The sequence below is a fragment of the Acinonyx jubatus genome, chromosome D2 (assembly GCF_027475565.1).
Source record: "Acinonyx jubatus isolate Ajub_Pintada_27869175 chromosome D2, VMU_Ajub_asm_v1.0, whole genome shotgun sequence".
NCBI classification, from domain to species: domain Eukaryota; kingdom Metazoa; phylum Chordata; class Mammalia; order Carnivora; family Felidae; genus Acinonyx; species Acinonyx jubatus.
In genome coordinates this window covers 75,794,462-75,809,701 of record NC_069393.1, presented here as the reverse complement: position 1 = coordinate 75,809,701, position 15,240 = coordinate 75,794,462, and the positions used below count along the sequence as shown (strand labels likewise).

Here is a 15,240-nt window from a genome sequence, read left to right as displayed (position 1 = left end):
TTCGGGAGAATTTTGGCTACCAGTTTGCGAAGACAGAAACTTACGTGTGAAACGTGAAATAGCTGTACAAGGTTTCAGTGGAACTTTTGGGCAGTGACGTAGAAGGCAGTGTGCCTTCGGGCCAGCCTGGCTATCCTGGACTCTGGTCTTCAACATCAGAGTGGTTGAAAAGGATGGATTCCAACCCCTTGGAGAAGCTGGTTCTTAACTAGCCATGGACAGTAGGGGCAAAGATTCTGGAATCAGACTGCCTCGGCTCAAATCGGCCTGTATCTCTCTCTAGCTTTGTAGCTTTTCTGTGCCTCAGTTTCTTCATCTCTAAACAGGGATCGTGATAATGCCTCTCTCGTTGGATTGGTGTCAGGATTAATAGGTTAAACACGGAAGAGCTTTTAGAGCTCTGTTTGGTAAACACAAAGCACTCAGTCAGTGCTCGGTAGCTGTTGTTGTTGGCCGGCATGAAGAATTATGGCGGTATCCTGGATTGATGCTGTGGTTCTGATTTAGATCAAATGCCCCTCATTTGGCAACTTAAAAAGTTGTGTCTTCTTTTGAGTTTAAAGGGTCGCTTGTTTGTATCCATGACTTTGAGGGCCATTCAGAGGGCTTAATTTTACATAGCATATAATCCGTAGCCTCCTAGTAAGTTTTTTTCTGCTCAGACATGGTAGTAGAATTATGGCATTCACAACCACCAAAAACTCTTTCCTCCATTTAAAAAATTAAAACAACAGGGGCGCCTGGGTGGCTCAGTCGGTTGAGCGTCCGACTTCAACTCAGGTCACGATCTCACCGCTCGTGAGTTCGAGCACCGCATCGGGCTCTGTGCGGACAGCTTGGGGCCTGGAGCCTCCTTCGAATCTGTGTCTCCTTCTCTCTCTGCCCCTCCCCTGTGTGCGCGCGCTCTCTCTCTCTCTCTCTCTCTCTCTCTCTCTCTCTCTCTCAAATATAAAAATAAATAAAAATTTTTAATAAAAAAATAAAAACAAAAATTAAAACATAGTGCGAGGGCTTTTTGATTTGTCACATAAAGTGCTGTGAAGTTAATGCTGCGTCCCTGAAAAATTTACCCTATTAGGATGGTAAGTTATCTCCTTGCTGAGCCTTTAAAGCTTCGGTGGGTAAGTTGACGTGGCTTCGAGCACAACTTGCTTGTGTGTGTATGCGATCGTTTGCTAGGTACGGTGATCTAAAAGGATCTATTCTGGAGGACTCAGCTGCTGCGGCTGTATGCGTTGTCGCTGTCTATATAAAGTAGCATTTAAAAGCATGATTCAACATGAATTTATATCCTGGCACTAAGAACAAGGGAGAGAAGGTACCTCAAACACTTTTTCCCCCCCATTAAGAAAGAGAAACTAACAAGAAGTTCATCTCCAGGGACCTTCTGCTAGGCCATCTGCTAGACTTCAGAACAGTTTTCTCCTCATGGACATATTACCCAGAGATTTTGAAAATGTCAGATCGTCCACCTACAAAGTAAAATTCTCTTCCGTGTCATGGAAATGAAGCTCTCCCTTTCCATACGTTATAACATTGTTTTCCACAACAGGAGCGCCATACTGGACGAACACAGAAAAGATGGAAAAGCGACTGCACGCGGTCCCTGCAGCCAACACAGTCAAGTTTCGCTGTCCAGCTGGGGGGAATCCAACACCAACAATGAGGTGGCTGAAAAACGGAAGGGAATTTAAGCAGGAACATCGCATTGGAGGCTATAAGGTAAAATCAGGTTTCCAAAATGCTCTGTTTCTTACATTTTTGTTAATCCATTTTTAAGTAGTTGAAAGGTAGGAACCTTCAGAAGGGATATTTAAAAAAAAAAATGAAAAATCAGTAATTATCATAATCAGTCATTTCCGCACTTGACATTTGAAAAAGTTTTCCTGGGCTTACAGGTTACTTTATTTATCTATCTTTTAATGTTTATTTATCTTTGAGAGAGAGAGAGAGCGCAAGCAGGGGAGGAGCAGAAAGAGAGGGAGACACAGAATCTGAAACAGGCTCCAGGCTCTGAGCTGTCCGCACAGAGCCCGACGCGGGGCTCAAAACCACGAACCTCAAGATCATGACCTGAACTGAAGTCGGACACTTAACCTTAAGACTGAGCCGTCCAGGCGTCCCTGGGCTCACGTGTGCTTTCAAAGCATAATTCCCATTTCTATTGTTCTTTTTTTTTAATGTTTATTTATTTTTGAGACAGAGAGAGACAGAGCATGAACAGGGGAGGGTCAGAGAGAGAGGGGGACACAGAATCGGAAGCAGGCTCCAGGCTCAGAGCTGTCAGCACAGAGCCCGCTGTGAGGCTCAAACTCACAGACCGTGAGATCATGACCTGAGCCAAAGTCGGAAGCTCAACCGACTGAGCCACCCAGGCGCCCCATTTTTTTTTTTAATGTTTATCTTGAGAGAGAGCATGAGTGGGGAAGAGGGGCAGAGAGGGAGAGTGACCATCCCAAGCAGGCTCCGAGCTGTCAGCACAAAGCCCAACGCAGGGCTCGATCTCATGAACCGTGAGATCATGACCTGAGCCAAAATCAAGAGTCGGACACTCAACCGATTGAGCCACCCAGTCACCCTTACATTGTTCTTTATGTGAGAAGAGTTTGTTTTTTTTTTTAATTTTTTTTCAACGTTTTTTATTTATTTTTGGGACAGAGAGAGACAGAGCATGAACGGGGGAGGGGCAGAGAGAGAGGGAGACACAGAATCGGAAACAGGCTCCAGGCTCCGAGCCATCAGCCCAGAGCCTGACGCGGGGCTCGAACTCACGGACCGCGAGATCGTGACCTGGCTGAAGTTGGACGCTCAACCGACTGCGCCACCCAGGCGCCCCTGTGAGAAGAGTTTAATAACAGAAGGGTGGGAAGTTGAGAGTCTGTTTCCTATATGCTTTATTGTCTGGAACACTAGAACTGGAGCAGCATTGGAGAAGCAAACTTGTACTTGCCCTGTTTGGGCAGGATTGTAGGATAGGGGGTGGACTTGGCTTAGACGCTGGAGTATGAAATAGTACTTATTAAGAGAGAATGCTTCCGTGGTGAGAGAGGCAATCTGTCCATCCTCTGTCTTCACGGCCCTGGAGAGCCCATCACAGAATGTGGTGATGAGTAATCTCATCACTCAGGCAGGGGTGAGGAGTGGAGGGGGAGGTGGAAATTGACCACCCTCTCCCTGAAAAGGCCTGTAGATGCCTATTCGGGCTTTTGTTCGTCCATTCAGCAGACGCCGATGAGCACAGTCTTTGGCAGGCACCGTCCTAGGCGCTGGACAGAGCACGGCCCTAGCTCACGGGGGTTCCTCGTCTGGCAGGGAAGGTGGATGAGAAAGCCACAGCCTGGATGGGCTGAAGTCAGAAGAGCATGTTGTCGTGTGGATGTGCAGGGGGAGATGATGTGGGCTCTTTGGGAGGCTAGGGATAATGGAGGTCAGGAAAAGATTCTGGGCTGAGTTTGAAGGAAGGGTGTCTCAGGAAGAGAGACATGGGATGTCTAAGTTATTTAGTCTGGAAGGGGAGGCCTGGAGGAATTTAATTTAGTATATGAGGAAGACTTGGGGAACCTTACTGTGACATTCTTTGGTGTGTTTGGAAAGCATGAACGGGTGCATTAGTTACCTATTACCGTGTAACAAATTATCCCAAGACCAGTGACTTTAAACAACATTTTTATTAAAAAAAATTTTTTTAATGTTACATTTATTTTTGAGGGGAGGCGGAGAGAGACACAGAATCCGAAGCAGGCTCCAGGCTCCGAGCCACCAGTACAGAGCCAACACAGGGCTTGGACTCATGAACCACGAGTCATGACCTGAGCCAAAGTCGGACGCTTAACCGACTGAGCCACCCAGGCACCTCTACACAGCATGTATTATTTCACGGTTTCTGTGGGTCAGGAATCCAGGTGTGGCTTAGCCGGGCCTTTCACCTCAAGGCCTCTCACAGGATTGCAACTAAGGCTTGAGTCTGGAAGTCTGATTTGTAGGGTCAGCTGGGGAAGGACCTGCTTCCAGACTCATTCCCGTGGTTCTTGGATTCACTTCTTTGCAGGTTGTTGGGCCAGAAGCCTCAGTTCCTTGCTGGCTGTGGGCTGGAGGCTGCCCTCAGTTCCTCACTCGCCCCATGGGCCTCTTAGTACGGCAGCTCTTCCTCAGGGAGAGCGGAAAGGAAGAGGTAGCATGTGAAGAAGATAGAAGTCACAGCCTTTTGTAACCTAATCATGGAAGTGACATCCTACCACTTTGGCTGTTTTCTGTTATTAAGTAAATCATTAGGGGAGGAGATTAAATCCCCAAGGGCATGAATATCAGGAGACCTGGGGAATCACTGGGAGCCATCTTGGAAACCTGCAAGGGGGATAAATCAGAGGATGCTCTAGCCTGCATCCCAGCTTGTTAAGAACCAGGTAGAAGAGGACTTCCTGGTGGCAGGAGTGAGATACCAGGAAAAGTCAGGACTTCCTGCTGTATACCTGTGTCTAACACACCAGTGTCACTTGAGAGGGTACTTGAGTCCTGACCCGTCACTGCTGTGGTTAAGTGGACCTCCTCTCCCCACAAAGTGCTCTGGGGGCCTCTTCTGAAATACCATACACAATTCTCACCTTTAAAGGATTGTCTTCTTCAAAAATTTGTGACTTTTAACATTTAGACATAGCTGGAAGCCTGGGCGGCTCAGTTGGTTGAGTGTCCAACTGTGGCTTGGGTCATGATCGTGAGCCCCGCATCGGGTTCTCGGCTCTCGGTGCAGAGCCTGCTTTGGATCCTACGGCGCCCCGTCTGACTCTGCTCCTCCCCTGCTCACGCACACTCTCTCTCTCTCTCTCTCAAATATAAACAAACATTTAAAAAAAAAAAAAGGAACTAGATGCTCAGTCCCAGAGGATAATAGGGAAAAGCCTATGAATAGATTCCTAGCATGTGTGGGGCAGTTTGTGTGTGAAACAGATGTGAGATACACCTGCTGGGAGGTGGGTGCCTCTGAAGTTCTGGAAGCAGACGCACCTCGCTGAGCTTCTGTGATTCCTGCTTGTTGGTGGGACTAGTAGGCAGGAGGGTGGTTTTTCTCTTCACCCTTAGGTCAGCCCTCACACCAGGCACAAGGAGATTGGAAGGTCGGCTTGCTTTCTTTGTAAAGGACGAATTGACAAAGATTTCATTGGGTGATGCTGCTTGGAAAGAAAGAGTTAAAACCGCCACACTCGTGGCCCCTGGGGATCATTCTAACCACCAAATGCTCTCCAAAAACATAATTGATGCAGTTCCAGTGATACATTTCAGTACGACTAAAGTATAAGGCTGGTGGTCAAAATCCTGGTGGTTAACTAATTTCCTCACTTACGACAGCCGTGGAAAGAAGTTAAAAGAATTAATGAGCCTCCAGAAACTCCTGGTCTCAAAATAAATAGGCCCAACATCATTATTCTGGGTAAGGAGGTTTTTGCGAATCTGAATTAGTGATTATAAATGTGCCAGAAGGCTAAGGGTGCCTGATGAGGAAATGCTGCTTGATTTTTAACAGGTGTAGTTCAGTTTTAATTATTGAGGACAACATTCTACTAACTGGAGAGCACCTGCACCCTAAAAACAACGTGGGGAACCTTTAGCAGAATACCTTTAACCTGTTCCCATGGAGGCACAGATGACCAAGAGTTTTTTTGTTGTTTCATGTTTGAGCCGTTTCTGGAGCGAAAGAATGGGAATTTGAGCGCATGGGAACAAAAATCTAAAGTATATTTTGCTCTAGGGACGCCTGGCTGGCTCAGTCGGCAGAGCGTGCAACTCTCGGTCTTGGTATTGTGGGTTCGAGCCCCACACTGAGTGTAGAGATGACTTAAGAAATAAAATCTTAAAAAACTTATATTTTGCTATTAAAAAAAAAAAGGCAAGGAGGGGAGAGAACTGTACCTTTGGAACATGGTGTGCTGGCCGGAGGTGATGCGGGCACATTTCTGGCCCCGCTGGACTTTCTCTGGAGAAGAGTCCATGGCAATGCCTGAGCGCCCTGGGCTGTGGGGGGTTGGTGGGGGGGTTGGTGGGGGGATCACCCCATCAAACGCAAAGATGGTCAATCTGGATTTAGTAAGGAGTTTTCGCAACAGTTGTGGCACTGGACGTTGATTTGGGGGATACTGGTTCTCTCAGAAATTCCATGGACTCAATCCAGGTCCCCAGGTCACGAAGTCCTTGGTGGTCGCAGAGGCCGGCATGCCCCAACTCCCATCGGTCTAAGCTCTCCGGCTGGTGCTGGCGTCTTCAGGGCTCGAACAGGGTAGAGGCAGGAGCACGGGGTTCCCGCCAGGTTTGCAAACACTGTCTACAGACACTTTTAAGGAATTCTGCTTCTCCAGCGTTCGCCCCGAGGGAACCCGTGCATACAATGCACTCCCCCTAAAGCAGAGACCTTACTGACACATGGACAGCCCCATGTCCAAACACCCTTCTCCTCTGACTCCTATCCCTTTGCCACTTTAGTTAACGAAGAAGCAAAGCGTCAAGTTTTCCAAGATGTATTTTTCCAGAAGGCAAGACCTGAAAGTTTCCGCAAACAAATGTGTGTTATTTCTGTGATTTTTTTTTTTTCTTCATAAATCTCCTTCTATAAACCATGGTGACTCTGTCTAGCTCAACTGCCTGTCGAGTTCTTTCTACCTGTTTATGGATCCGGCACCTTGGCCCTCACCCATGGCGTTCCAGCTTGTTCTGAAGTGGTCTGCCTATGTGGCCAGTGAAGGGAGAAGGGAACACAAAAAGCCAAAACAAAATCAAAGAGAATTATGAAATGGGACAGGAAGCTCATTTTAATTAAAATGACCAGTAGAGCTCTTTGGTATGGCTCAGTCTTGTTTACCAAAGAACTCATGCTGAGCCTTCCTTAGGTGATTAAGAGTCATATTGTTTTTCTTAGTATGTGGGCAAAGGCTGGTTGGATGTTATTATTTATGGTGGTAGAGGTCGATTTGAAGCATAACTGTATCTCCCTAATTGTGCTTATGCCCGGGCTTTTTCATCAGTCTTGACGGTGGGCAAGTTGTTTAAGCTCTTGGTGTTTAAGGCCACCTGTCCTTAAAATGACAAGTTTGGACAGATGATCTTGAACGTCTAACCCCCTCCCAACTGTGATTTAGTAGCATAACCATCAACCATTTTTTATCATCAACAATAGCACAGAATTTTTTTTTTAAGAAAGAGGTTACCTTTAAGGCTAGATATTTCATAGGGCTCTGAACAATAATTACAATTTAATGCAGAAAAGCCACAGCACCGGGGTAATTAATAGACCACCTCAGTTCCCAAGTCGTGCCCAGGTAATGACTGAAACATAGAGGGGAAGAGTATTCTTAAAAATTGCATTTCATGCCACCTAGTAACTATAAGAACCAAGAGAGATCACAGGACAAAGCCCTCCCTCAACCTGGCCGTGAAACTGGCACACGAGCATTGGCTTCAGGCATCTGGAGGTTGGAACTCCCATGGAGCCCCTGAGCAGAGTGAAGCATGACACAGTTTGGACTGTCCATTTCCTAGTCTATTTCAGATCCAAGAAAAGACAGGGGAAAACCTCTTTTCTTATAATCACAATGAAAACCTGATGGTTTTGATGGGTAGGTTAATTAGATTTACGTTTTCTGGGTTACTTAGAAGTCACATTAGAGACCTTTGCTTAAATGGTATGCTTAATCCCAAAATCTGTTTATTTGGAAAAATCACTACCCTTGCCCTTATTAATATATTTACACTTTGTTGAGCTCTTTCTCAGCCAAGACAGTTCAGCTTTAATCCCAGAGCAGGCAGTCTGTGATGAGGAAGCAGGTGTATGTTGCCATCAGCCAGCATGCGCTGACCGCTCCCATGTGTCCTGACCGTGCAAAGTGCCCCCCACTGTCTGCCATGGCGCTGGGTCCCCTGCGCAGCCCAAACCGGGGAGCGCTTTTGTTTTACCCCTTTTCCAGATGAGGCTGGCCATGTGACTCCTCAGTGGCAGGGCTGACATTTGGACCCAAGTGGTTTTCTTCCACAGTTGATGCTCTGGCTTAACTTTCTTCAGATGTGGTTCCATGTTTTTGTAAGGAACACTGGTGGTAAATTAGAAATCTGGAAACAGTGCTGGCATCCCAGGGACATGTGAGGATCCGTTGGCCCAAAGGTGTTCTGTTGAGAGCAAGGCCGGGCATCTGATGCTGCTGTTCCCACTTCCCTGACCTGTATGGGATTTTTACAAATTGTGCTGAAATACACGTAACGTGAAACTTGTTATGTATTTTTCATCACCCTAAACAGAAACTCTGTATCCGTTAAGAGGCAGTTCTCTATTTCTCTAATCTTTCTGTCTGCATTTGCCTGTTGCAGGTAATGCAGGTAAGTGGAATCATAGGCTATTTGTCCTTCTGTCTGTTGTGTGTATCTGTCCTTCTGTGTGTGGTAGCAACAATCAGACCTCGACTCCTTTTTCACGGCTGGATAATACTCCATTATATGGATGAGACCCCAGTTTGTTTATCCGTTCATCTGTTGACAGGCACTGGGGACGTTTCCACCTCTTGACTCTTGCGGTTGGTGTAGCTGTGTGAACGTGGCTGTGCACGTACCTGTTCGAGTCCTTGCTTTCAGTTCGTTTGGTATCTACGTAGCAATGCTATGCTGGGTCATCTGGTGATTCTTCATTGAGCTTTTTTGAGGAAGGTCGTGAGATTTTTAAAGAGTTTATTTCAAAAGGCAGCAAGTGCCCTGCTGGCAGTCTCGGCCCGCCCTCCCACTCCCACTCGCTTTTCTTGCCTTGTATAATTCTCTTCCCACTTCTCTGGGAGATCCATGCTTTGTGTAGTGAGCTGGGGGGAAGAGTTTCTGCAGCTGTGTCCTAGAGGATCAGAGCTCGCCTCGCCCTGCTCTCTGGACACCTCCTGAGAAGCAGACTTGGGCAACTTAAGCATTAATCGGGCTTTTGCCTCCACATCTGCCTGGTGATAAGCACCAGGGAGTGCCACAGCCCTTGACACATGTACTCAGTTTGTGCACACCTCCAGGGACGTGGTTTCGAGATCCCAGGAGCCTGTCGAAGATGGGGGTCTGGCCTGGGACAGCAAGACTTCATGCATCATAATGCCACCTGGTTGATGTTGAGCTGTAGGTCATGGGCTGCCTTTATGAAGGCCAGCGGTCCAAGGGATTGCTGCCTTTCTCCATAAATTGCACCCTGATACCGGTGGAAGGAAGTGTTGGGAGTATTTGCCGTCACACGGACACAGTATTCTTTGACTTGGCACGGAGCAAAACTTTCTATCTAGCTTCTGGATGTTTATTCTGCTTGTTATTGAACACCTAGGTATTTGGAAATGTCCAGTTTTTTTTTTTTTTTTTTTGGTTTCACTGTGGAAACCAAACATCCAGGTGACAGCCTGGGTCTTTGACCTGGCTTCACCTTTCACTTAGGTGTTTTGGTATCATACAAACTAAATCTACATTCCCAGTTGTCTCCTGAAGGTAGCTGGGTGTTTAACATGCACCTCGGGAGATTTAGGTAGCAGAGGAATTCTGAAAAAACCCGTCTGGCCCACCTCTTCGTTGTCTTTGTGACCACGGTGTGGAATGTTCGTGGAATCCACTTTTTGTGTTAGGAGGGAAAGAGTTGAGGCCATGACCTTCAGTCTGCTTTGTTTCAGTATTGCAATGTTGTTTTTTAAAAGCCTTCAGCGAACATCGTCTTGAAGCCTCACGCTCTCTAATTCTGTTCATTGGCAGATGAAAACTAATGGTGAATTTTCTACAGGGGTTTGGCCACAGGCAGGGGTGAGAAGGAAGGATGGCACGGGTGTCATTGGGTGCAGGACATCTCTGTGCCCCCAGCTCTCGCGCTCAGGCTGCCAGCAAATTCCAAATGCGGTGGTCCTGCAGCAGGGGACGCCGGCGGAGAGGTTTTATTTGACTTTTTGGTCAAATGTGTGCGATTCCTGTTTGAATTTGAAAGGGTGAAAATAGGAAACAAGCAAACAACATGCACAATCACACCACGAAATTATATAAAATGTACTGCTGATAATTTAGTACATTTCCTTTCCGACTTTAGCTTTCCTTCTGACTATACAGTCAGGCTTATAGATTCAGGGCTATAGGCATCTGTGTGGGGTGTGTGTGTGTGTGTGTGTGTGTGTGTGTGTTTATACAGTGGCATCCTGAATGCACATTTTTATCCAACCTCCTTTTTTTTCATTTATCAATAACTATTTAAAAAAATTGTTTTTAATGCTTATGTGTTTTTGAGAGAGAGAGAGGAGAGAGAGGGGGACAGAGCACATGTGGGGGAGGGGCAGAGAGAAATGGAGACACAGAATCCGAAGCAGGCTTCAGGCTCTGAGCGGTCAGCATAGAGCCTGACTCGGGGCTTGAACTTCACAAGCCACGTGAGAACATGACCTGAGCCCAAGTCGGACGCTTAACCAACTGAGCCACCCAGGCGCCCCTCATTTATCGGTAACTACAAATAACACCTTACCAGGTCTGAACTTAAGAATACCTCCTCCTTTTTAATGACTGTGTGCTATTTTGTTGGAATGAATTAAGTCCTGTAGGATGAGCTGTGTGTTGTTAATGGCTCTCTTCCTGATGGATTCGGTTTTGCTGTCACAAGCAGTGCTCGAAGCAATCATCTTGTTCATGTGCCTTGAAGTAATCCTCCTGGTTCTCTGTGTAGCCTAGATTTCTAGAAGTGGAATTAACTGGGTTAAAAAAAAATGTGTTGCTAATTTTAACAGGCCCTGCGAAATTATTCTACAGAAAGGTTTTTTCCTACCCTATGTTCCTATTCTCAATTGGAGTCTCTTTTTCCTTACACTCTTAAGTACTCAATGGCATGGATCTTCCTAATTTTTGTTAATCAGCCGGTGAATAACCGCGTCTCATTATTGTTTTAATTTGCATTTCCCTGATTGTTAATGAGGTTAAGCATCTTTTCATATGTTTATTGGGTATTTACATTCTCTCTTCGGCGAGTGCAAAGATGGGACTCTGACCTAACTGGCGGAGGAGTTGTAGCACTTAAAAAGATGAGGAATTAAAAAAGAAAAACACACAACAACAACAAAAAACCACACTGAAAAGGACGTCTTACATTTTTGTTGGAAGGGTAGTGTCTGTAGGTTTACACTGAATCGTGGTTTGGAAACGGAGTGTTCAGAAAAGGGACACAAGAAGTCTTTGTGCCTTTGTTTCCTCATCTTGATAGAGTTGCTGCTGTCTGTACTCTCTCGGCTTGTCATTAAGCGACCACTAATTAATGGTAGGATATCCCCTGCAAAAGCGTCAAGCCTTCCCACCGTTGGCAGCTTCTAAGGGCGTCCCTTTGGAAAATGCCACAGCTCATAACATTTGGGATTGGTCGTATGTCCAGGAATCAAATACTAGGGCAATGGTGTAAGAAAGCAAATATTAACAGCACTGCATGGGGCGATATTGATTGAGTACCAAGGTCTCCAAAGGGGCAGAAACCCCTTGTTTGGTAACTGTGTTTCCCATTGTGAAAGCATTCGATAAATGGTAACTTATTAATAATTGTAGTGCATCTCCAGGAAGTAAATATTCAGGGAGCACACGCTCTTGAAGGAGGCTCTCCCGTGGAATGCCGTGGCCCCAACGAGAGACTGGAGCTGCCCTAGGGTTACCAACGGCAGCGGTATGCTGAGCTGCGTATGCCAAGATTTAATGTCTTGGGCAGAAGCAGATGATGCCCTCCCCGTGCAGTTCACGTTCAGCCCCATTTGGACTGCGCCCCGTGCCAAATCTGGATCCAGGCGCGAGAAAGACATTGACAGTTTGGATGGGGTCCAGAGACAGGCACTAGTCGTGATTAAGGGCTTATGGGCATGACATTTGAGTGGGGGCTCAAAGAACTGAATATTTACAGCAGGGCTAAATGCTGGATTACGTGGCTTGGTGACGTTAGGGCCTCTGGCTTCATCCCTAAGTTACCCTCTGTGTGATTAGCTCTTTCAGAGTCCAGGAAAGTCCCGCTTCTGATAACCCCTGCACGCTTGGGGGGAGGGCGGGTCTCTGCATGGGCCCACCTGCCTCAAGTTGAATCAAGGAGTTTGTTAGCACCCAGCTCCAGGGTAGCACCCGGAGGGGGCGGGGAGATTTGGGTAGAGAAGTCTCACTGCCCTGGGACATTTAGCAACCGCCTCCGCTCCTTCACAACATTCCTTGTATAGGCTGTGCACCTAAGGTGCTTACCCCTCCTTCGCAGGACCCTGGCCTCTTGTTTGGCTCTCCTACAAGTGCGTGGCCCAGCCAGGAGCAGGAAGCGGGGCTTCTCCCAAGCAGAGTACAGATTTCTCTCCGTTGTGGGGTCTGATGCCCGCAGCGTCCTCTTACCGCCAGACTTTTCACCTGTGACAGCGAGAATGAACGTCCCCCCGCCAGCTCCACGACATTAAGACCGGGACAGTCTTGATGGTGATACAGGGGGGAGCTGGTGGGCTGCCGCGGCTGGAGCAAAGGGACCGTCTGCCCAGAGCTCACTCTTCAGCGCTTGTGCTTGGTGAGGAGAGGAGTCCAGCCCTCACCCCCGTGATCCTGCATAAGACCGTCCGTGATGAGCAGTGGTCTCGTGTGTGACCTCTGCATCGGTGGCTGCTCTTGCGGTGCTGGCCTGCCTGCACAGAGCTGAACATCTGACATGACACGCCTCGAGTCGTAACAGGCTCTGATAACCCCTTACCTCTGTTGGCGCCGCTTTTCAAAGCGGACAGCTGCTCTGCCCTCCCGTTTTTGTAATGGAGCATTCATGAGATGATCTTTATTCTCTAGTTCCTTGACTCACTCATGTGCTTGCAGAGGCTCGGCTGGTATTAGCAGTTTTTATGTGATTAAGGCAGAAAACACTTGCAGCGCTCAGGGAATCATGCAGAAGGTCAGTTGGAATTCCTGAAATCATAGTTAAGACCACGAGGGCCCTGGCTTTTTTTTTTTTTTTCTCTTTCCCCCTTCTCCGTTTCTCTAGAGTGCCTCGTCCAAAATGCCTTTAAAACATGATTTGGATTTGGGGGAAAACCTTAAAGCCTTAAACCTGCAAGGTGAAATCTGCATTTTGGCTCTTTGTAAGGAAAAGTCACGCTTGCTTGAAAGTTTGAGTCTATTAAAATATTTTAAAAGCCAGGTGCGAATGTTGGAGTCTAGTCTGTTCGCATGTTGACAGAACGGTGGGTGGGAATCACAATAACTTATTTTCACACGTGCCGCTTATCTCTCTGAAAAGTCTCAAGGAGTTTGTAAGCAGACGGATATACAACTTAGGTTTCCTAAGGATTCATTGCTCCCATATTTGGCATTCTGAGTATATCTCTCGGGAACATGTAGCATCTATTTAGGCATTGCCAGAGATGGGAGGGGCAGGCCTGTGTTCCCAGGTGAAACTTCTTGAGACTTCCAGACAGCATCTGGGGGTGATGGGGGAAGAAATGGCAGGTTTTCAGACTGGAAGGCTCCAGGAGCAGTACAGTACCTAGCTTGTGGGCTCCTTGGGAGAATTCACATTAGCTGAGGCCGAACAGAATATGCACAGTAATCCTGGCATACAGCAGGTGCTCATTGGTGCTGGCTCTAAATGGTTCCTTGGCGCTGTGGGGCCTGAGGCTCCCCTGCTCTGGGGCACTGATACCTTTGCAGGCCAATGGTCTGGCCATTTGGCAGCTCCTGGAGGAACCCATCCTTCATTGACAGCCTCGCTCCATACACTTGCATATCTGAACATGTCAGTATCCCCCTTGCTCGACATTCACCATGACGATAATGATTGTTTTCGTTTGGCTCCATTCTGTGTGCTTAGTACGAGGGAAATTGACAATTCAGGTGATTCTTCTCTACCTTCCTTGTCTCCTCCAACTTCTTTTTAAATCAAGATGGCAGAGTACCTGGTAATTTATGCTAAGATTGCTAAATAACCACCTTTCCTTTGATCTTCTCAGGTACGGAACCAGCACTGGAGTCTTATTATGGAGAGCGTGGTCCCATCTGACAAAGGCAATTATACCTGTGTGGTGGAGAACGAGTATGGCTCTATCAATCACACGTACCACCTTGATGTTGTTGGTGAGTTTGCTTCTCCCTGAGGGACAGCTCTACGCCCGCCTGCTACAGCGTGACTCATTTAACCCCGTGAAAGTGAGTCTGGTTTCTCCCCATCGTTTAAGGAGAGAAACCGTTGGTTCGTTTTCCTTCTTTCTGAATGTAAGCTGTTGTTTGAGAAGGATTCTTCCATCATTTGACGATGTTCCTGTTTCCCGATTAGCCATGTTTTACGTATTTTGTGTGATCCTCTTGGTTCCCTGGCACCATTTTGGGTGAAATGGACGTGGTGTGAAATGTGTTGACACTCTGAAAGCCGGCATTACTCTTAAGAACGTTCGTGTGTTCAGGGAAAGGGTACAGATACGCGCTAGGAGAACTTGGTTTTTCAAAGGGAGGCAGCATTATCCAACGAAGGGCAATTGGGCAATGCTGGCTAAAGAGTAAAGGAAAAGGTATTGTGATGACTGAACTTCTAGCTGGCTGGAGGAAGGATAGTGTCCAGGGGCCCTTTACTTCCATCAGAAGAAGGTCATTCAGTGCTCTACTGTGGGTTCAGCTCCCGTGGAAAGGGAACTGTGTATACGGGCTTGTAAATTCCTTTTTATCTAAGTGCTCAGATAGGTAGGCTACTTTAATTAGATGTCTTAAGATCGATAGGCTGTTGTCCAGGAATTCAGATGTCTTCCTATCTTGCCCTTTATGATGGGTTTTGTTGTAACTGATAAAGGAAGGGTGTTTCTCTGTCTTGTTGGAGGACTGGAGATACCTAGGATGTGTCTCCTTGTTGCAGGGATGGTGGGCTAAGATCCCTTCTTTGGCACGACCCATCTTTTGCTCTGCCTTGTCCTCCACCCTGACTCACGGCATCACCACCTGACCTGGCTGGGGGGTCAGCTAACCAGTTCGCCTTCTCCACTTGCAGATTGCCAGCTCCCAAGGCCTCAAGTCCAAGCTCACCTTGATTGATTTTTGCCTTAATGTGACCCTTTGTTTCTCCACAGACTCCTGCCCCGCCACCGTGTCTATGAACGAAGGCTTTCCTCCATCATTTTCTAGGCATGTGTCCCTAGTATTATTTCATATGTGGGTATTTCTTCTCCTTCAGTAAACTATAAACTCTTTGAAGAGAGGCCCCACAGATACCTGAATTGCCCAAAGAACCATTAAGAAACCTTCCAAAAGCTT

At 47.0% G+C, this 15,240-nt stretch overlaps 1 protein-coding gene across 10 annotated transcripts in view; it reads left to right on the top strand.

Moving 5' to 3' along the window:
• FGFR2 (fibroblast growth factor receptor 2) overlaps nucleotides 1-15,240 on the top strand; it is a 107,942-nt gene that overhangs the window by 38,225 nt on the left and 54,477 nt on the right. For all 10 annotated transcript variants that reach the window (XM_027063267.2, XM_053207798.1, XM_053207797.1 and 7 more), the window contains 2 exons: nucleotides 1,553-1,722; nucleotides 13,953-14,076. In XM_027063267.2, the coding sequence (XP_026919068.1) occupies nucleotides 1,553-1,722; nucleotides 13,953-14,076 (294 nt within the window). The remainder of the gene's footprint in view (nucleotides 1-1,552; nucleotides 1,723-13,952; nucleotides 14,077-15,240) is intronic.